Source organism: Triticum aestivum, chromosome 5B (assembly GCF_018294505.1).
Source record: "Triticum aestivum cultivar Chinese Spring chromosome 5B, IWGSC CS RefSeq v2.1, whole genome shotgun sequence".
Lineage (NCBI taxonomy): Eukaryota > Viridiplantae > Streptophyta > Magnoliopsida > Poales > Poaceae > Triticum > Triticum aestivum.
Window position 1 is genome coordinate 13,207,806 of NC_057807.1, and position 22,425 is coordinate 13,230,230.

The 22,425-nt window shown below is 47.8% G+C and overlaps 2 protein-coding genes and 1 non-coding gene across 3 annotated transcripts; 1 reads left to right on the top strand and 2 right to left on the bottom strand.

The window, feature by feature from the left end:
- The first annotated feature begins 12,455 nt into the window (after positions 1 to 12,455).
- Positions 12,456 to 16,424, top strand: LOC123110122 (ADP-ribosylation factor-like protein 2). Its single transcript, XM_044530568.1, has 6 exons — positions 12,456 to 12,665; positions 13,389 to 13,460; positions 13,655 to 13,765; positions 15,347 to 15,509; positions 15,718 to 15,798; positions 16,071 to 16,424. Exons 2-6 carry the CDS (start codon positions 13,396 to 13,398, stop codon positions 16,206 to 16,208), a joined length of 558 nt encoding a protein of 185 aa, XP_044386503.1. The 5' UTR covers positions 12,456 to 12,665; positions 13,389 to 13,395; the 3' UTR covers positions 16,209 to 16,424.
- Positions 16,425 to 16,680: 256 nt separating this feature from the next.
- On the bottom strand, positions 16,681 to 17,807 carry LOC543231 (glycine-rich RNA-binding protein blt801). Its single transcript, XM_044530569.1, has 2 exons — positions 17,550 to 17,807; positions 16,681 to 17,412 (listed from the first exon to the last, which is right to left on the bottom strand). The coding sequence occupies exons 1-2, from the start codon at positions 17,655 to 17,657 to the stop codon at positions 17,017 to 17,019; spliced, it is 504 nt and encodes a 167-aa protein (XP_044386504.1). The 5' UTR covers positions 17,658 to 17,807; the 3' UTR covers positions 16,681 to 17,016.
- Positions 17,808 to 21,004: 3,197 nt separating this feature from the next.
- On the bottom strand, positions 21,005 to 21,076 carry TRNAQ-CUG (transfer RNA glutamine (anticodon CUG)). Its single transcript has one exon. It is a non-coding gene; the product is annotated as a tRNA-Gln (tRNA).
- Between the last annotated feature and the right edge of the window lie 1,349 nt (positions 21,077 to 22,425).

The following is a 22,425-nucleotide window of genomic DNA, read 5'->3' on the forward strand; positions in this document are numbered from 1 at the left end:
TACCACTAGACAAAGGGAATTGTATACGGGATTGATCGAATCCTCGACATCGTGGTTCATCCGATGAGATCATCATGGAACATGTGGGAGCCAACATGGGTATCCAGATCCCGCTGTTGGTTATTGACCGGAGAACGTCTCGGTCATGTCTGCATGGTTCCTGAACCCGTAGGGTCTACACACTTAAGGTTCGATGACGCTAGGGTTATAGGGAATAGATGTATGTGGTTACCGAATGTTGTTCGGAGTCCCAGATGAGATCCCAGACGTCACGAGGAGTTTCGGAAGGGTCCGGAGGTAAAGATTTATATATGGAAAGTTGTTGTTCGGGTTCCGGGAAAAGTTCGGTTTTTTCCGGTATTGTACCGGGAAGCTTCCGGAAGGTTCCGGAGGATTCCGGAGGGGTCCGAAGGTCCGGAAAATGTTCCACCACGTCCAATACAGCAGCATGGGCTGTAAGAGGGCGCCCTAGCCTTAATGGGCTAGGGGCACCAGCCCCCCCAAGGCCCATGCGCATGGGAGAGGGGAAACCCTAAAGGGGAGGGCCTCCACTTGACTTGGGAGGCACTCCTCCCCCCCTTGGCCGCCGCCCCCAACCCTAGATGGGATCTAGGGGGGCTGGCCCCCCTCTCTCCCCACCTATAAATAGTGGAGGGGTGGGAGGGCAGCCGACACGAAGTTCTGGCGCAGCCCTCCCCTTCTCCCAAGTCCTCCTGCTCTCCTGTGGTGCTTGGCGAAGCCCTGCAGGATTGCCACGCTCCTCCATCACCACCACGCCGTTGTGCTGCTGCTGGATGGAGTCTTCCTCAACCTCTCCCTCTCTCCTTTCTGGATCAAGGCATGGGAGACGTCACCGGGTTGTACGTGTGTTGAACACGGAGGTGCCGTCCGTTCGGCACTAGGATCTCCGGTGATTTGGATCACGACGAGTATGACTCCTTCAACCCCGTTCTCTTGAACGCTTCCGCTTAGCAATCTACAAGGGTATGTAGATGCACTCTCCTTCCCCTTGTTGTTGGTTTCTCCATAGATAGATCTTGGTGACACGTAGGAAAATTTTGAATTTCTGCCACGTTCCCCAACAAACGTTTCTTGAGCTCTTCTGAAGTTGTTTCATTTATGCTCTTGTTTTGCTGCCGCGTTTATTTGCACTGGTGGCCAATTTTGACGGCCAGTGTATGTAATATGCTGCTTTGTTCCCTATATTTTCACTGGTGGCGAACTTTGATGCCCAGTTGATGTAATATGTGTAATTGCGGTAATAGGCTAGCCTTAATTGCTTGCTTATTTATTTTCTTATTGTCTTGTTTAGTTGTTTGCTTGTAGTCACTGCAGTTCTTTTCTGTGTTTTTCTAGTGGCCACAATAGCCTATTTTTGGTAACTAGGCCAAAATAATCATGGCAACACATGGACTGTTGTAACCATGGGCCTCCTGCAGGCCGTATGATCCATGGGCCTTCGTTCGGCCGTAGGACCATTGGCCTTCTATACGGGCCGTAGGATCCATCGGCCTTCTGTATGGGCCTTAGGGGTCAATGGGCCTTCTACGGTCCGTACTATCCATGGGCCTCATACGGGCCGTAGGATCCATGGGCCTTCTACGGGGCGTATCATCATTTCTCCAATCATGGGTCGTACTATTCATGGACTATAACGGGCTGTTAATAGGCCGTATTTGATAACTCTATGAAAACAGCCCAACGTTTTTTTTACATGAAAATGGCCCAACGTATTAACGGTTCGCAAACGGGCCGACTGTAACTACGTGTCACCACGGGTCGTTAATGGGTATAAAGTGATACACTGTTCATTACGGGCCAGTTTCACCACGGGTCGTTAATGGGCCAAGAGTTACAAAGGTCCTCATATGGGCCGAAAGAAGTCATGGGCCACACATGGGCCGGAAGTTAAAATAGGCTGAATCATATTGGACGGCCCAGATGACGCTACTGGGCCTAATTCGGATAGGGCGTAATGGGCCCTGGGTTAGCGGGCTGTAAATGGGCTATATGCGAACAGGCCGTTAACAGGCTTTCCGTGGGCCGGCCCGCCACCTTTTAACCAAGTCAAATGGGCCGGCCTTTTCACAGGAATGGGCCTCTGTTGGGCCGTGCCACGTGTCGTCGTATCATAGGCGCCTTCGGTCCAATGAGCGGATGACATCTGTCCCAACGGTGAGCCGACACGTGTTTCCTCCAGCCAATGATGATTTTACACATGGAAAATCCCCATTGGTCGGGGCTGTTAACGGGTTATCGGATCCAAAACCCGACCCGATAGCTTAACGGCGTTCCGTTACGGTGGATGCCATGTGTCAGTCACCCTTGACGAAAGCACTTCTGTGACGCGCAATTTATCGTCATGGAAGTGGACACTTCCGTGATGATAATTTTGGTAATGTCATGGAACACTTCTACGACAGCACAGGCATGACTATCTTGATTCTGTCATGGATGTACATGCATGACAAAAACGCGACCTACTGTGACAAGCACGTATCATCACGGAAGTGTATTTTTTTTGTAGTGAATGCAACAATATATCCAACATGTTGTGATTATGCTCCAGTGGTACTCGTCCCATGGACTGGCTTACCGAACGTGATCATTTCCAGACCACAAACATGAAGAACTCAACGACAATCTCGTGATCCTTACGGCGATCACAACCCTGACCAACACTTGGTCTCAAACTCAACACAATGGCCTTACTGCCATTACCTTAGTGCAAATCTCAGTGTGCAAATTTATTAAGTGTGGACCCATGGTGTACCCTACTTTCAAGCGTGTCCGTAATCGTGGACTCGGCTGTCGATAGATTAATACACTTTGCAGAGGTAGCGCACTGGACCCACACTACGGAACCCATGGCCTCGCACTCCCATTCGGGTGGACCAACGGCATTCCGACGGAACCACTTCATTGTCATGACACTCTCCTGGCCACTCCGACTCAATCCCCATCGGGCTAGTCCTGGGTGGCCCCGTGTCTACCTCAAGACACCTCAAACCACCGTTGTGGCAATGATCCACTCTGGGACCCAAACACTTAACTCATCAACTGGCACACAAGGTTATGCCTGCTTACCGGGCCAGGGTACAGCACACCCATAACCTTCCCTAGATGGAGGCACCGACCAGAGGCACGACAATGAAACGCATTAAGGTCGTCCCATACCGGCAAATGTGGTTGCACTGGGTAAAACTCGTTTCAGCGGCACCACGACCCGGTCAACAACATATTCAAGTTGAGTTATTTATCAGGTTCAACTTAAAGTGAAAGTAACCGATGTCATAATGCCATGCTATGCATCACTAACATTTGCATCAAATAACCATGAAAATAACTAAATCAACTACGCTCCCACGGAGCCATCACCAACTCAAGATACTTCTCTGGTTAAGATCAAACCTCACTTAAACCAGAACCATTTCTAGCAATCTCATCATTTTTCATCATGCAAGAATAATAATTAAACTAATTATTAACCTTCATGATCATATCATTTTATTATTACTCATATCTAAGTTCTTGTTAGCTTATCAGAAAGATTCATTTCAAACTTTATGTAAATCATACATACTTAACATGACAAGAATCTAACAGAATATAATTATCATAATAATTATTTAAATGCATGAATAATCATAAGTTCGTGTGGAAAAATCACAAATATTGAAGTGGCACTATGAAAATGTTGTTGTGGCTTGCCTTAGTGCTGATGAGGTTCACAAACCTCCTGATGATCCTCAAGACAAGCTTGCTCTGCTGAAAATAAATAAAATCACAAAAAGAAAACATAAAGAAACCTTCTGAAAATTACCAAAAAAATCTAGACAGCAAGGAAAAATCCCATCTCTTGGGTGTTGTTAGATTTTTGGACAAAGAACACAATGCAAAAAGAATCAATGCATTTGGACTTATAGATAAAAATTTATGGCGGTTTGAAGTTTCCTGGATTTAAGTGAATTTGATTTAAAAAGAAAACAGACTGGGGGGTGATGTCGAAGGAATATTGTTCACAGGAATTTGAAACATAGAGAAATATTGTTCACACATGGTTCTCCAGATTTTGGGGTTTTCACCCAAAAATTGGGAAAACGTGAGAGGTGGGGAATTTGGACCAACCCAGTGTGAATATGTGCCGCAGAAGAGCCCAACGCAAGGGAGTTGTCTAAAACCAGCTGCGGAGGAGTGTGAAAATTCAGCGTACCATTGGCCGGAGAGGCTGTCGACGGGACGCCGCCCACCGACAACCCACCCCGTAACTGGTGCGACTCGCCGTGGCCAGCAGGCCCGTGGATCATGTCGTCGAGTGCTAGATCGGGGAGATCCGGCCTTCTCGGTCCACCATCTATTGCGGCTAGCGTGGGAGGCCACTCGCTCTGGAGCATGCCCATCGTCTCCTGGAGCTTGGAGAGGCGGGATTCGAGATCAGGCTTCCAGGCCGTAAGCGCGTCCACCTGCGTGGACTGGAAGTCGATCCGCGCTGAGAGGTCCTTGATGTTAGCGCGGGTGTCCTTGTTGGCCTTGGTCAGGGTCTCCATGAGCTTGTCGAGGTATGACTTGAGGGCGGGATCCATGGTCGCGAGCAGCTGATTGCGCTCGCTCGTTTGCCGCCGCGTCTCCAGGGCGTCAACGAAGGGTGGTGATTGGTGACTGATACCACGTGTTAAGTACTCTCTTAGTACCCCCAGAATTGTACTAGATCGATTACAAGGAAAAGGTTACAAATCTCTGGAGGAGGAAGATGAACTAGGGAAGAAAGGGGAATTAGGTTACAAGCCGCCGTCGTCCAGTCTGTTCCCAGCCAGGATGCCCCTCCTCACCTGTTGCGTCCTCTCTTATCAGTGGGTGGGTACGCTTCTCGGGTCAAACAGGTAGGAAACCCACTAGGGGCCCGTAAACTTATGGCACGGTCGTCGCTCCCTCCTGGGCCGGCCTTGCTGGGCCACTTCTATTCGCTGGCTCAGTGCTCCACCTGCAGGTGGTGTGCTAACACCCCCTCTTCCTTCAGAGTCGACTTGTCCCCAAGTCGTTGCAGCCGGGAAGCGATGCCGCAGATCTTCGAGATCCTCCCAAGTGTCCGGAGTTGCTTGAGTGTTCTGCCAACGCACCAGGCCTTGTTCGCGCATCTTACGGGAACCTCGATGCCATTGTTTTTCCAAGATCTTCACAGGAATGTTAACCTATCAGTACATCATGGTAATGAAGATGAAGCATTTGCACCTAGTGTTAATGCCCGCTTGAGCTGGGAGACATGGAAGACAAGGAAAATGGATGATCCTTCCGGGAGCTGGAGCTCATACGTGACTTCGTTCATGCGCCTGATGATGGTGTAGGGCCCAAAGTACTTGAAGCTGAGCTTATGATTAGCTCTCCTTGCCACAGAGGTTTGAATATATGGTTGCAACTTCAAGAAAACCTGATCTCCCACTTGAAATTCGCGAACCGATCTATTTTTATTTGCTTGTGCTTTCATGATTTGCTTTGCCCGGACTAGGTGCTGTCGAAGGATGTCTTGCATTTGTTGACGCTCCTCGAGCCACTCATTCAGCTTAGGTAATGGAGTTGCATGGTCAGGTACTATCCCCAGCTGGCGCGGTTCCTGACCATATACCACCGAGAAAGGTGTCTTGCCCAAGGTAGAGTGATAGGTGGAATTGTACCAGAACTCCGCGAGGGCCAACCAACGACTCCAATTAGTTGGGGTGCTATGGACAAAGCAGCGCAGATAGGTTCACACACATTGATTGACCCGTTCGGTCTGGTCGTCTGTTTGAGGGTGATGAGAAGAGCTCATTTTAAGTTCAATCCCTTGTAGCTTGAAGATTTCCTGCCAAACTTTGCTAGTGAAGATGGCATCACGGTTTGAGATGAGGCCTTCGGGCATCCCGTGCAACTTGTAAACTTGATCAATATATAATTGGGCAATTGTCTGAGCAGTGTGCGGGGGCTTTACTGGGAGGAAGTGCGCATACTTGGAGAAGGTGTCAATGACGACCAATATGCAATTGTAATTCCTGGATTGGGGTAGACCTCCGATGAAATCTAGCGAGACTAGATCCCAACATCGCTTGGCTACTGGCAAGGGATGTAGTAGCCCGGGGTATTGAGCTCGGTCTGGCTTAGCTTGCTAACACACCTGGCATGTTTGGACATCTCTTTGATCTGATGCTTCATACCCGGCTAGGCAAACAAGTGCTTGATTCTGCGATAGGTGGCTGGAAACCCGGAGTGTCCCCCTATAGCGTTGTCATGTAAAGCTTGCATGCTGGAGTTTTGTGCTGTTGCCTAGCCATACACTCCCTTTGAATCTTACAATACCCTTGGTCAGAGTGAACTTGCTATCAGCGACCGGTGCCACGGCGAGCTGAGTGATGAGTTGTTGTGTCTTGGGATCGTTGTCGTACCCTTTGACAATTTCCTGAAGCTAGGTTGGCTGACACACTGAAATGGCATGGAGGTGAGTAGAATTCTCAACAGGTCGTCTTGACAGAGCATCAGCAACACTGTTTTATGTACCCTTGCGATAGCAGATCCAATATTGGAGCCCTAACAGCTTTGTGAAAGCTTTTTGTTGCCACGGGGTGTGAAGATGTTGTTCTTCCAAGTGGACTAAGCTGCATTGGTCTGTCTTAACCATAAATTCGCCAAACTGTAGGTATGGATGCCATTGCTCGATGACCAAGACAATGGCCAGGTACTCCTTCTCATAAGTGGACAAACCCTTATTCTGTGGGCCCACCGCTTTGCTGAGGTACGCTATCGGGTGCCCATCTTGTTGCAAAACAACTCCCACTCCATACTCGCAGGCGTCAGTCTCAATTGTGAATGGTTTTGTGAAGTCTGGGAGTGCTAGTGCTGGTGTTGTCGTCAGTGACGTTTTGAGAGCGTCGAAGGCTGATTGGGTGGCCTCTGTCCACTGGAATGGTGTATTTTTGCACAAAAGGTTGGTGAGTGGACGAGCCAGCATGCCAAATTGCCGAACAAATCATTGGTAGTATCCGGCCAATCCTAGAAAGGCTCGAACCTCCTTGACAGATGTTGGTACCAGCCACGCAGTCACTTGCTGAATCTTGTCTGAATCTATCGAGACCCCTTTTGCAGAAATGGTGTGACCGAGGTATTTGATTTCCTGTTGAGCAAAGGCACATTTGGACCTCTTCACATACCACTGGTCCCTTCGGAGGAGAGCTAGCACTTGCCTTAGGTGTTGCAAGTGCAAGGCAAAGGATCGACTGAAGACTAGGATATCGTCAAAAAAACCATTGCGCAGACCCGTAGGACTGGATGCTGCGTCACATTCATAGCCCCCAAAAATGTTGGAGGTGCTCCCCCGAGACCACATGGCACCACTTTGAATTCGAAATAGCCCGAGTGCGTTTGAAATGCAGTTTTGTATTCCTCCCCTTCTGCCAATCTGATTTGGTGATAGCCGGAGCGCAAATCAAGCTTGGAGAACCAACACGCCCCTGCTAGCTCATCCAAAATATCCTCAATGACAGGCACGGGGTACTTGCTGATGATGGTCATCGCATTCAGCCTCCGATAATCAACGCACATGCGCCAGGTACCGTCCTTCTTCTTGACCAGAATAATAGGAGAGGAGAATGGGTTGCTGCTCCTTTGAATGATACCAGCCTTCAACATTTCAGTGACTTGCCTTTCCACTTCTGTCTTCAATTCTGGCTTGTGTCTGTACGCTCGTATGTTGACCGGCTGGGCGCCTTGCATCAAGGGGGTGGTGTGATCACATTCGTGCCGTGGTGGCAATCCGGTCGGCTCCAGGAATACATCCTCATAATCTAACAACACTTGCACAATCTATGGTGGAAGTTAAGTACACTTGAGATCGGTGATAGTGTCAGAATCTTGAGCATAACAAATGTGCACTGCATAGGCCACCCCTTCTTGTTTTTCCATACTTGCTAGCTGCACCGTATTCAGAGTTTCACACTTATGTGCTTGAGATGTAACCCCCTGCAATACAACCATGAATCCGTCATGTTCGATTTACATGCACCATTTCAGCCAATCGATGAGCATGGGGATGTGATACTCCAGCCAATCCATCCCCAATATGACATCGTAAGATCCCAAAGGCAGCAATCTGAAATTGGTTGAAAACACATGACCCTGGGCAAACCAAGAGCAGCCTAGTACTTCCTGAGTGCACCACATTTCTGACCCATTGGCTACAGCAACTTTGACAGACTTGGGCATAGATTGTACCCCTGTAGATGAGATGCTAAATGTTGAGACACGAACGAGGCTGAACTACCGGAGTCCACAAGCATAAGGACTTCACGCCCCTGGAGCCAGCCATGTAATTGTAAGCAACTGGGTGCTTCAGTTCCAGACACGGCATTGATAGAGAGCTGCCACACTTGCTCCCCTATATCTGTCTGCCCCTACTGTTGTGCATTGGCCGCTGCCCCTTCTCCTTGAGCGTCCAAACTGAACAGGATGAGCATTTCCTCAATCACGTGCAGTTTAACTGTCGGCGGGCATACGTGATCATGACCCCATCTCTCTCCACACTTGAAACACAACCCTTTGGCTCGACGAAATTACACAGGGCTGTGATTTTGGATTGATCACTCCCCGCGCAGGCGGCTTCAGTGTTGCAGCGATCATCTGCTGCTGGGGAGATAGCCGGCGCCCGTGCTGCAGGAGGGGGCAACGGCAGAGGACCCGTTGAGCGAGTCCTCCCCAGATAGGGTGCCCCTTCATGGTTGTTGTACCACGGTCCCTTTTGTCCCTCCGCGACTTCCTCTTGCAGAATCGCCAGGGCACAAGCGGTGTCCAGATCCTTGGGTCGCTGCACCATCACCACCGCACGGATGTCTGTGCGCAGGCCCTCGATAAACCTCGTCAAGAAATACAGTGGGTGTACAGCATCAGAATAAGAAATAAGATGGTTTATAAGGTTCTCAAATTGCTCAATGTAGTCAGATACAGAGCTAGTCTGGCGAAGGGAGTAAAATTGGCGGATAAGTAGCTGATGCTTATCGCGGCCGAATCGTGCACATAGCAAATTACAGAAAGCCTCCCAATATAGCGTGCTCAGTTTCCCCTGGATCGACTGCAGCCAGATGGCTGCCAGACCCGTGAAGTGTAATGTGGACATGGGGACGAAGTAGGACTCAGGAATTTGAAACATGGAGAAATATTGTTCACACATGGTTCTCCAGATTTTGGGGTTTTCACCCGAAAATTGGGGAAACGCGGGAGGTGGGGAATTTGGACCCAACCCAGTGTGAATATGTGTCGCAGAAGAGCCCGACGCAAGGGAGTTGTCTAAAACCAGCTGCGAAGGAGTGTGAAAATTCAGCGTACCATTGGCCGGAGAGGCTGTCGACGGGACGCCGCCCGCCGACAACCCACCCCGTAACTGGTGCGACTCGCCGTGGCCAGCAGTCCCGTGGATCATGCCGTCGAGTGCCGGATCGAGGAGATCCGGCCTTCTCGATCCACCATCTGTTGCGGCTAGCGTGGGAGGCCACCCGCTCTGGAGCATGCCCACCGTCTCCTGGAGCTTGGAGAGGCGAGATTCGAGATCGGGCTTCCAGGCCGTAAGCGCGTCCACCTGCGCGGACTGGAAGTCGATCCGCGCTAAGAGGTCCTTGATGTCAGCGCGGGTGTCCTCGTTGGCCTTGGTCAGGGTCTCCGTGAGCTTGTCGAGGTATGACTTGAGGGCGGGATCCATGGTCGCGAGCAGCTGATGGCGCTCGCTTGTTTGCCGCCACGTCTCCAGGGCGTCAACGAAGGGTGGTGATTGGCGACTGATACCACGTGTTAAGTACTCTCTTAGTACCCCAGAATTGTACTGGATCGATTACAAGGAAAACGTTACAAATCTCTGGAGGAGGAAGATGAAATAGGGAAGAAAGGGGAATTAGGTTACAAGCCGCCGCCATCCAGTCTGATCCCAGCCAGGATGCCCCTCCCCACCTGCTGCGTCCTTTCTTATCAGTGGGTGGGTACGCTGCTCGGGTCGAACAGGTAGGAAACCCACTGGGGGCCCGTGAACTTATGGCGCGGTCGTCGCTCCCTCCTGTGCCGGCCTTGCTGGGCCACTTCTATTCGCTGGCTCGGTGCTCCACCTGCAGGTGGTGTGCTAACAATGTGATATGGTATCTTGCAGAAATGGAGCCTGACAATGTAGTGGAAACCCCCACCGCCCGGTAAAACCCATGAAAGGTTGTAATTCTGGTTGATTGTAGGATTTGGCCCCATCGAACGTGCTATTGCATACAAGTCCGTTGAAGGGATGTAATTTTGGAATTTAAGTGGATACTTGATTGTAAGATTGCTATCTTTGGAGAAGATAACACCATGAGACTAGTGTAAAAATAATAAGCTTGTCATGAACGGTAAAATGCAGAGTCATTTCCTACAAATAGATAGTCTCACCTCCATTTGTTCAGTGCATTGTCTGAAAGCTTGTGTCAGAAGAAACTGGTGATGGATATGGCCCCTTGCCACTGACGAAGGTTGGCATTGGTGTTGTGAAGATCTCAGGTGTAAGCGCCAACTCTATGCCATTCACAACTGCAAAGCTCTTTTGGTGCACATATGGTGCAAAGAAATAATAAGAGAATAAATATTGGAACGTTGCTCTCAAGGAAGGCGCAGTACATCAGAAGAGTCGTACCTAGGGCTGCAAGAAAAGCTCGAGGCTCGTGAGCTGCTCGAGATCGACTTGCATTTTGGCTCGACTCGGGATCGATTTGAAAGGAAATGAACTGAGTATGAGCACTTTATGTATCTCGATCGAGAAACGAGCTGATCTTGAGCCAGTATTGGCTCGCTCGGTTTTAGCTCGATAGCTCGATATCATATAAGTATATTAAATAATTTTCATGTTTATTACAAAAAAATGGTTAGTTTATTACCATATATATCGTGTGCGAATTTTTCTCCATTTTACTTACTAACAAACATGGAAGCTTAATTAAGAGCGAAGAAAATTTGGGCCTCAATATGGTGTGAGATTAGCAGTATGTTGACTATCTTGTTATTTTTGCCAAAAATTGAGAGCAGATGCACCTTTGTTTTCTTCTCTTGCTAGTTCGTCTATGATATCTTATCTCCAGTTGATAAAGAATAAGTCCAAATTTACAGTGACTTCTTCTGTTGTGGCATATCTTATGTGAAAATGTGTCTCAATTATTTAGAAAAAAATCATCTTATTTAGCTCAAAACTAGCTCGAGATCGACTCGAGATCGTTACAAGCTGAGCACGAGCCACTTTCTACAGCTCGACCTTGAGCTCCGCTTAATTTGAGCTCGCTCGAATTTTAGTATGAATTGAGCTGAGCCTAGTCCAACTCGCTCGAACTCGACTCGTTTGCAGCCCTAGTCGTACCATGTGAGAGATTGGATTTGCTACATGATTTGGCATTAGGCTAGAAATTAGCTCACATTGCCATGTCCCTTGAAGCTCGCCATCCCCCTGGGCGCCCCTATATATTGTTTAACACGAGGTGGAAACAATTTGCCCGCCGCAGTGAGTGTATAAAAGACGCACTGCTTGATTTCTTCAATGAACATACACGAGTCGCAGTGGCTGGAGCTGTTGATTAAATCCTCCTGGCAAATAAAAATGATCGTGTATAAAAAATATTAATCATATATTTCAAATAATGTTCAATATATACAAAAAAAAGTCACTGATATATACAAAAAATGTACAAATGTGTGTGAAACAATATAGTCATCAAACACAAAGTATTTGGAAAAGATTTAACCTTTTTCAGCAATTTGAACATGTATAAAAAAATGTTCCTGATGTATAATGAAAAGTTTAGAACGTGAATTTGAAAAATAAACATTAAAACATAATATATTTTTTTTAAATGATCGTGCAGAAAAAAAATGTTTTGTTTTTATGGGAAGTATCAAAAAATGTTAAATTGTATCATAAAATGTTCCTGATATATACAGAAAATATATAATGTTTATGAAAAAAGTAGTCATCAAACATATTTTAAAAAGTAATATGAATCATGCGTTTTAAAAATGGTAAACATATATAAAGAAATGTTCATGATGTATACAAAAATGTAGAACATTTATGAAAAAAAGCCATCAAAGACATATATTTAGAAAAATGTTAATCATGTATTTACAAAATCTTGTTAGTGTATACGAAAAATGTATAGTGTGTATAAAAGAAAACTAGACTTAAAAACATATATTTGAAAAGAAATGCTAATGGCGTATTTGAAAAACTAAAGAAAACAAAAAAAAAAGAAAATGAAGACCGAAGTAAACCAATGCAAAAAATGGAAACAGTGAAACCTGAGAACGAAAGAAAGAAAACGGAGAAAAGAAATAAAGGAAAAGAGAAAAAAGGAAAAAAAACAACAGTGACCCAGAAAGAAACCAAGAAAAAGTTATTACTCGCTAATCAGCCCAGTTAAAAGCGCCGTCAGCCCATAGCCCATCCGACCGGACCTCGTCCATTCACAACGGAGCTCACTCAGATTCAGAAGCCATCACCGTCACCGTCGCCGCCGCCGCCGCCGCCGCCGCCGTCCTCGCCTGCACGCCTCTCCTCGAGATCCGCCTCCGCCTGTCCCCGTGCGCGGCCACGATCTCACGACCCCGAGCCCTACCCTGCGCCTCCCGCCTCCGGTCTCCGATCCTCCTCCTAGGTATGTCAGCACGCACGCGCCCTTGCATCCCGACGGTCAATGGCTGATTAGGACTGATGTGCGCGTCTGCGCTTCTGCTAGATCCATTTCAATGCCCGCTATGATTGTTTGTGCCATGCGAAGATCTTGGTCAGTTGATGACCAGAGAAAGGCAGTTTCAGCTTCCCATTTAGCGCTATATGCTGCTCAGTTGATGTTCATGTGTTATAACTGAGACTTAGAATCGTCAGCATCTGAGGCAGTGGCATAGCAATATATCCATATGCAGCAGATCTTAGATGTATACCTGGTGAAAGTAGAGGCAGCGGCATAGCAGTATATGCATGTTCAGATCTTAGATGTATACCTGGTGAAACTAGAGGCGGTGGCCAGAATTGTTTTCCTAGTGCACCCCTGAAACTCTAAGCTGAATGTCGCTTCCCAGCGGCGTGTCGTGCTTTCTAATCTACCTGCGTGTCATGTCGTCTGAGATCATACCTTGCTTTGAATTTACATGAGATATACTACCCATGTCTGAATCTTCACTGGTTATAAATATTATGACCCTGCATTATTACATCACCGATTCCTAATGCAGTTTGTTACTCCGTGTGATCCTGTTGTAAGCATTGGGGGCTCATCGCAGCCTGACCGACTGTCTAAACTGAATTAGAATTTCACTAGTCTTTGTACCTGTTCCCCCTCTCTGCATCTTACTTTATGCTGATTCCTCTGCTGGGCCAGCTCCAGAATGGGTCTCCTCAGCATCATCAGAAAAATCAAGCGCAAGGAAAAGGAGATGCGTATTCTCATGGTGTAAGCGTCCTGCTCCATTCCTTTTTTCGCCTTCTTATTTTACCCCAGATTCCTCCTATCCAAACGCATTATTTATTCTCGGTTCTTTGCTTGATATGTATGCTTCTTGACTTTCAAGGTTTGTGCCTTTCAGTTCTTTGTTAATCGTTATTCTTATTCTTGATTGGTTTATTTCACCGATGCCAAATTTACAGCGGCCTCGACAACTCGGGTAAGACGACAATTGTGCTCAAGATAAATGGGGAGGACACCAGTGTCATCAGCCCTACTCTTGGCTTTAATATCAAGACCATCCAGTACCAAAAGTATGTACTACATTCTTTTGCTTATTTATCAAGTTAAATATGCCATTACAAGAAACATCGCTTCCAGCTGATGTTATATTTGATCATTCCATTTCCAACTCAAGCAATTTAGGTTGATGATTCCAATTTTATAGCTGATGTGAGAAATTTCAGAGTAATTTAGTTTGATGATTCCAATTTTATAGTACCTCTAGGGTATGCCACTTGTATTTAGTATTAACTGAAGGCGTTCTGGAAGATTTCATAGTAATTTTAGCACTTGTAATAACTGTGTATGCACTGCATAGTACCACCTTTTTTCAACAACAACAACAACAAAGCCTTTAGTCCCAAACAATTTTACCACCTTTTTTCAACAGCGTGAGAATTTTTCATGTCTACTTCCTCCGTCCCAAAATAAGTGTCTCAAGCTTAGTACAACTTTGTACTAAAGCTAGTACAAAGTTAAGACACTTATTTTGGGACGGAGGGAGTATTAACCATTGCAAGTATGCCATGCATTCTGTTATGTGAAGGGCACCTTAGCCTTCGTAGCTGCATAAAATGACTAGAGGAATCAATCTGGGCTTGTTCTCTGGAAGTTTAGTGATTAATCTATAACTTCAACAGCTTTAGATGATTTCGTTTCAATTACTGCTGGGGGAGAGTACTGTCGTGTAGTGCTTCAACTAAAATCAACTGAAGCTGGTCCAGCAGTATTCAAGGTGTGTAACTAGGTTCTCGGGGGAAAGCTAAGAGAGGATGACATCCACAGATATGTTTGGGAATTTTGTAGGTTGTATTGCTCCACAACCACAAACATCAGTGTAGTTTGGCACCGATGTTTTCAAGTGGAAAGAGCAGACGATAATATTTAAATTCAACACCGGCGCAGTGCAATTTGGATAACTTATGAATTGACAATTTTAGAGACAGGGTAGGACAACGGTGACACCGAACAGTACTATCAAGCAATATGATGGTTTGTTTTAGCTTGTTTTTAAGTCTACGTCAGTCAGCATCTGTTGTGTTTTCAGCCTACTGTGAAGCATGCTGTGTGGATGGTCGTATTTTTAGCATTTAAAGTAGGCAATGCAATTACTAATCTGCATTAATCTGAAAAAGCACTAAACCACATCTGTTGTGTTTTAGCTTGTTTTCAAGTGGGAAGAGGAGATGATAATATTTAAATCCAACAGTGATGCAGCGCAACTTGTATAACTTATGATCAGAAAATTGACAATTTTTAACTGTGACACCAAATGGTACAATCAAGCAAACTGTGATGGTTCACTTTAGCTTGTTTTTAGGTCTTCGTCAGTCGGCATCTGTTGTGTTTTCAGCCTACTACGAAGCAAGCTGCATGGGTGGTTGTACTTTTAGCATTCAAAGTAGGCAATGCAATTGATAATCTGCATTAATCTGAGAAAGTAGTAAATCACATTGGTGAAAATACAACATATTTGGATTGAAATTTTGACAGCTGCTTGATGCTCATTACTCATGAATCATGGTGGTCAAAAACTCAAAATGCAATTAGTACAGCCATAGGGAACAGCAGAACAAATTCCGAAGAATTGATAATGGCGCTGATTGTGGCAGGTACTCGCTGAACATATGGGATGTTGGGGGGCAGAAGACCATCCGTTCGTATTGGAGGAACTACTTCGAGCAGACTGACGGTCTAGTTTGGGCGGTTGACAGTTCCGATGTCCGAAGGCTCGATGATTGCCGTGCTGAGCTCCACAATCTTTTGAAAGAAGAGGTAAATTGCCTAGTGAATACCACTGACCTTCTGCTTTAGCGTGCTTTGCCTTGAAATTTTGCTTCAAATTACTTTGCTGAATACTAGCAATTGCTGTCTAGCATCAGGAAACTCTTGGGACTGCAAATTTGATTACCTGGCATGTTTGTGCTTAACTTATGTGCTATCTTGTTCAACTATTTGGTGATCCTTAAAGTATTGCTTACAGAGACTGGCTGGATCATCGCTGTTAGTTTTCGCGAATAAGCAGGACATTCAGGGCGCTTTGAAGCCCGACGAAATCGCCAAGGTAAAACACACTATCACTAGTCCACTAGTATGTATATATGGACCCTCATGTATCGGTCAATCTTCTTACCTGGAGTCGGATGATGTTATGATCCACTTGTGATCTTCAATTAAGGAATAGCCAAAACCTCGGAAAATAATCCCAGCAAGCTTATACATCACATACATACTAGTTTGTGGTCTTTGCTCGAGATGCTCTTTGTCTTCTTTAATTGACATGTTCAGTTGTGTCTTCTGAGTTCGATGGTAACCGAGTTGAGTTTTTGGATCCAGGTTCTGAACCTTGAAGCGATGAACAAGGACCGGCACTGGAAGATCGTCGGCTGCAGCGCCTACACCGGGGACGGCCTGCTCCAGGGCTTCGACTGGCTGGTCCAGGACATCGCCTCCCGCATCTATGTCCTCGACTGAAACAACAACCAAACTCTGGACATTTAGCCATATGCACCACTGTTATTGGTTACACAGCCATAGGCATGCTGCTGCTTTGGCTGCCTTGTAACATGTATGTAATTTGATAAGTTTGAACCAAACCATAGATGACACTTTTGTTATGCAATCTCCTTGCTCAGTTGGATAGCGTTGGAGACGGCAAGTTTTGCATCTTATTCAGCACAGAACACAAAAGATCCTTGGATTGAAGTTCCATTAATCAGATCAAGTTTTATTTCTAAGCAACTCGGGAACATGAAGTTGAAATCGCTAGTAATCACAGATCAGCAAAGCAATGTAGCACATCATCAGATCAAGATTATGTGAAAGACTATGCTGAATTGGCAGCAAGTTTTGCATGCTTCACAGAGCAATTCAATCCTTATAGCTTGAAGAAAGTTGAATGGATGCTTCAGAACAAGAGAAATTTAAGGAACAAAGAGAGAGGATATTTCGCAGCTATGACTTGCATTTTCTTCATCCATTTAAACTTGTTCAAACATAGGATATTCCAACATCACATCCCAATCCATGACAGAAGGGGATTGCTGCATCACCGACTGACCGACCGACCGACCGACTGAAAGATAGTAACACATGTTGTTTCTTCCTCGCGTAACCAGCTCTAATTAACCCCGGACAGAGCGACACTCGAGCTCGCGATCAAAAACACCACACACACGACGACTCAGACTGACACAGGAACACGACGACACCGAAGATAACTTGCTAACGAAGACGACGACGACGACACGGTAGATAGATCGATAACTGGGAGATTCGAGGCTCAGTTCCTCCACTGGCCGCCGGAGTCGCCGCCGCCACCGCCGCGCTGGCCGCCGTAGCCGCCACCACCGCCGTAGCCGCCGCCGCCGCCGTAGCCGCCGCCGCCACCGCGCTGGCCGCCGTAGCCGCCACCGCCCTGGCCGCCGTAGCCGCCGCCGCCGCCTCCGTAGCCGCCGCCGCCGCCGTAGCCTCCGCCACCGCCGCGCTGGCCGCCGTAGCCGCCGCCGCCGCCGCCCCCTCCGCCCGAGCGGCGGGACTGGGCCTCGTTGACGGTGATGTTGCGCCCGTCGAGCTCCTTGCCGTTCATCTCCTCGATGGCCTGGCGCATCGACTCCTCGCTGCCGAACGTGACGAAGCCGAACCCGCGGGACCTCCCCGTCTCGCGGTCGTTGATGATCTGCACGCACGCACGCACAGAACAAAACCCGCCAGACGCGGTCAGATCCGCCACAGAAACCACCAGATCGGGCCAGATCTAGCGCCGACGACGCGAAATTCGAACGGATCTGGGAGGGGAAGGGGGGTTAGGGTTACCTTGGCGTCGAGGATCTCGCCGTACTGGCTGAAGGCCTGCTGGAGGTTGTTGTCGTCGGTGGCCCAGGCGAGGCCGCCCACGAAGCAGCGGTACTCCGTCTCCGCCATGGATGGATCTCCCTCTCCCTTCCTCTCTACGGAAACCCTAGACTAGGCTAGCTACTCTCGGACCCGAACCGAACCAGAACCCGAACCGGAAGGGGAGGAGAAGCCAACCCCGAGAGCGATGAGGAGGACGCTGCCCCGCCGCGGGCACGCATTTATAGCGGCGGGCGGCCGCCCGGATCGCATCACGCGCGCGGCGGGGCCCACGCGTCAGCGAGGATGGATGCGGGCTCTCGGGATTTGGAATACGCGCACGCCTCGAATCTTCTTTCCCAAGGCAGCACCAAGGAAAAATCTGAATTGCTTGCTTTTTCCTCCTATAACAACTAGTAACCCTAGTAGGACAATGATGCAAAGAAAAATTTGGGTTTGCTTTTTTCTTTCCTATAATAATAACCGCATCAAATCTTTTTCTTTTTGAAGTTTAACCGCATCAAATCTTGAGAGAATCATTCAGGGGTATATATGAGCTGCAACCCGATCTTTCTAGATGTGCGCACAAATAATTAAAAATAATGAAGCTGCAAGGTGAAATTTATATTTTTCGAAAACCTCATCGCCCCCTCCCGCCACCCCCCACACAGGGGGCAAATCAAGATCGAAACCTCCATGCGTACGACACTCATGTGCCTGATTTCTGTCCCGCTATCGGTCCAGTAGGTGTTGTGATTTTGTTCTAAGTAATGGATTGTTGGGTGTGTACCATTGGACACTAATCGGACAAAGACCATCGTATGTGTAGCAGCGCTCAATCCGAACTTGGGTTATTAAGTGTTGTTCAAATGGATGTACCTTCGACATGTAAATACACTCGTGTGAGCGATACTTATTGTGGGATGGAAGGAGCTCATGAAAGCGTGGAGTGTACGCCTTGCTCGTTGGAGCCACCATGTAACTCCAGTCAAAATCATCGGTTTGCTTCCTTGATAGTGTGGATGTGAAATTTCTAGTGCGGAAAATTAACAGTCAGTGAGGTAATTCAAAACGTGTGTAGATAGGCGCGCTCATTGTACATGCCTCGTTGAAAAGGCGTTTAGGACATCGTTGTGGCATCAATTGCTTGCATCTCACCCATCGGCGTCAGGGCAGTGGAGATGAATGTGGCCCTATGATGTGATGATACCAAAATTGCATCGCCTTTTCTTTACATTATTTGGTCGTGTGGTGAACGTAGAGGCACATAACCTAGACAGGAACGGGTGAAGATTATCTATGGTCTCAACATCCCATTATGTTCTTTTAGGAACAAGCAGGTAGATGTTTTTTTTTGTGAGAAAACTTCTGAGCTATTCAACATGTCATGGCAGTACAAAGAACACACACAAAAAATGAAAATTACATCCATGTCCATAGACATCCTAGTGGCGACTACAAGCACTGGAGCGAGAGCCGAAGGCGCGCCGTCGTCATCACCCCTCCCTCACCGGAACTGGGGCGAACTTGTTGTAGTAGACAGTCAGAAAGTCGTCGTGTTAAGGCCCTATAGGACTAGCGCACCAGAACATCACCCGTTGCAGATGAACTGAAGTATAGATCGAAAGAGTGCAACCTGTAGTCACAGGAATGAAGACGAACAAAGGCTGGATCAAAACGGATCCACCAAGCACCGACCGAATCCTGCAAGATCCGACGGAGACACACCTCCACGCACCCTCCGACGACGCTAGACACATCACCGGTGCGGGGCCCGGGCGGGGAGAGGCTCAGGGAGCCTCCACCATCTCGTCTTCCCGAGCAGAACACAAACCCTAAACGGACTCATAAAAACACCTAAAATCGTAGGAAGAGCTCTCCCGCCAGCAAGGACTAAGGTCCACCACGCCTCCATGGCCCTAGGTCCGCCTAAGACGAGGCGGGCCGGTGACGGCGCCGACGAGAGGTAGAGGAACCCTAATTTCTTTCCTGGAGAGGAGGTGGAGGCGGCGGCTATCTTCTTTTCTAACCCAGGAGAGGAAACTAGCAAGCAGGTACTCCCTCCGTTCGGAATTACTTGTCTCGGAAATGGATGTATCTAGAACTAAAATACATCTAGATAAATCCATTTTCTGCGACAAGTAATTCCGAACGGAGGGAGTAGATGTTATCGGTACAAAGTGCCTAAACTACTTAAACCAATCTTCTTTGCGTTTCCCGTTCCTTAGATACCAATCTTCTTTAAACGCCCTGCGGACGTCAAAATAGCAAAATCTAGACGCATATGGGGAAAAAATGGGCACATGGCATGCACATGTGTCTACCAACTTAATCGAAAGCATGGTGGAGGGGCGATGACGGCGGCGCGCCTTCGGCTCGCTTCAGTGCTGGTAGCTGTCGCTAGGTGGTCTACGGATCTGGATGTAATTTTTATTATTTCTGGTATTCGTTGTACTGCCATGATTGAAGATGAATAGATCGGAAATTTTCTCGCAAAAAAAAAATTTGCTCATAGCATTTTCTTTTCCTTTTTTGAGAAACCATAGCAAAAAAAAAAGAAATTTAGGGGCACCATAGCACTTTTGCTTTTTTTGGGAGCAATTTTGCTGAAACCGGCACCTGCACAAACCGGCAGGCCAGGTCGGGGAGCGAACGTCGGGGGACTCGGAGCAGCGGGGCAGCAGGGCGCCGATCCCTAGGCGCAGAGCACCGTGCCCCACGTGCGGTGGGCCCGGGGCACAGGCTGCCCCCGCACGCCCTCTCTCCCCTCGCCCCTATCGCGGAGGCCCGGAGGAAAAACAATAATAAATAGTATCTCGGAGCGCGAAATGACGGCCCTGCCCCTGCCTCCCCGTGAAACCCCCGCCCGTCCGTCCAGCCGGAACGGAACGGAACGGAACGGAGACCCTGCACGCGCGTCGGCGTCGCGGCCTCGTGACGATGGGACGGGATTTGGTTAACTAATCAGCGGCGGGCAGGGCCCACCCACCTGCGGCTGCGGGCTGGATGTATTTGGATCAGGCCGGTGAGGTGTCACTCGGCGTCGCTTTCGCGTGATGGGACGGAACGGAACGGGACGGGACGGGCGGGTGCTCGCTTGATGATTAAAATGAGTAGCACACGACGGGGAATCCGTGTGCTGGAGAACAGTTTTGGAGGGAGCGTGCACAGTGAGTGATGGATCGATGGGCGTGTGGATCCCCATCCGATCCAATCAAGGGCGACCGAATCTTGTTCCAGCGGCTGCAGGGGAGGATAACATATTGATTCTTTTTTATATTATATTATTATACGGCGCAAAAGCTAAGCGAACAGATGGTATTGATTCTTTTTTCTTTTGGAGGGAAAAGGGAAAATGCGAGGCGATAATTACGAGGCAGTAATAAGAGGAAGAGGAACAAGAAGCAAAAAGGATTGAGAAAATGGCAAAACAAATGAGGTCCCACCGAGACTTGAACTCGGGTTACTGGATTCAGAGTCCAATGTCCTGACCACTAGACCATGGGACCATTTGATGCACAGGAAAGAGATTTTGTTTACTTAAATCAAGTGTCGTCCAACCCCATTAACTAATTCCAAGTGCAGAACCCAGCGCCATCGGTCCAATTAGCTAACTGCGGGTCAAAACAGGAAGTTTAAACCCACTTATCTGACTTAAAAGCTCTGCCGATTCAGTCACGCAGCAAACGATATGTGGTTGGCTCTGCAGATGTCTGGTTCGTCACTTGCTCTGCAGATTGTAATACTGAGGTTATCTGCATCATCGGTAGATTAATGTGTGAACCAGTTAGTTAGCAACAAGCTTTGCATGCATTTTCCTTGTATTGGGCACGGTATCGTCCCTTCTTCTCGATGCCATCCACATTCCAAGGTGTTACAACATCATAGGAGTTAAGGGCATCTTCAAACAGACCCTCAAACCGCCTGTATCCGTTCGGATCACGCGCTACAGACGTGTTTTGCCATCTAAAGGGGGAATATATTGGTCCGCCGACCTGTCCGGATGCATTTTTTCCCGCAATTTGAAGCAAATTAGGGGGGCTTTGTAGGAGTCCGGACAACAGCTACATAGGACTCCGACACCCCCCCCCCCCCCCGGTCCACTCAAAAAACCCTCCCGGACTCATTCTCTTCCACTCCGCCCCTTCCCCCCTTACTTTGCATTCGCCACTGTTGTACCTCTCTGGCCGCCACCCAGGCATTGCCGGACACCCGCAACCACCACCCACGCGCCCGCTCACCTCATACTATGGGCGTCGTCCACCAAAGATCCGTGCGCAGCCACATACCCTCTCCCCCCCTGTTGGATGGCGGGGGCGCTCGAGCATGGAGGATGAGTTGTTGTGCAATGCGTGGTTGGCCATATCCACGGAATTCATAGGCAGGAGCAGAAGGGAGCGGAATGCATAATTTGTTTCACACGCGGAAGCACATTGCGTCATACGATATGCACATCATTCATGAATGCAATGTGTAGTCGTCAGTGTATCGATGTTACATCATCTAGACTGCCGTCGCCAAGTTTTGAGGCGCGGTTGATCGGTTGGAGGCAAGGTGGCCATTTGCGCGCAACAACCATGGATATCGTAAGTTTTGCTTCTTCTTGCTCAACTTGTTAATCCATTCATTCACTCAATGTTGCTCTACACATTGTGTAGATAGTACGTGTTGTCGTGATGTACCACGGGATAAAGGGACGACCATTTACACACATACATTGTTGCACGAAGCTCAAGGGGCAGTATGTGTGGGATGATGTGATCCGTTCATGAAAAACTTGTTGAACATCCGGTTAATCTCATTGAATTTGAACTATTGTTGTGCTAGACTTTTTTGCATGCCATGTATGGATGATTTG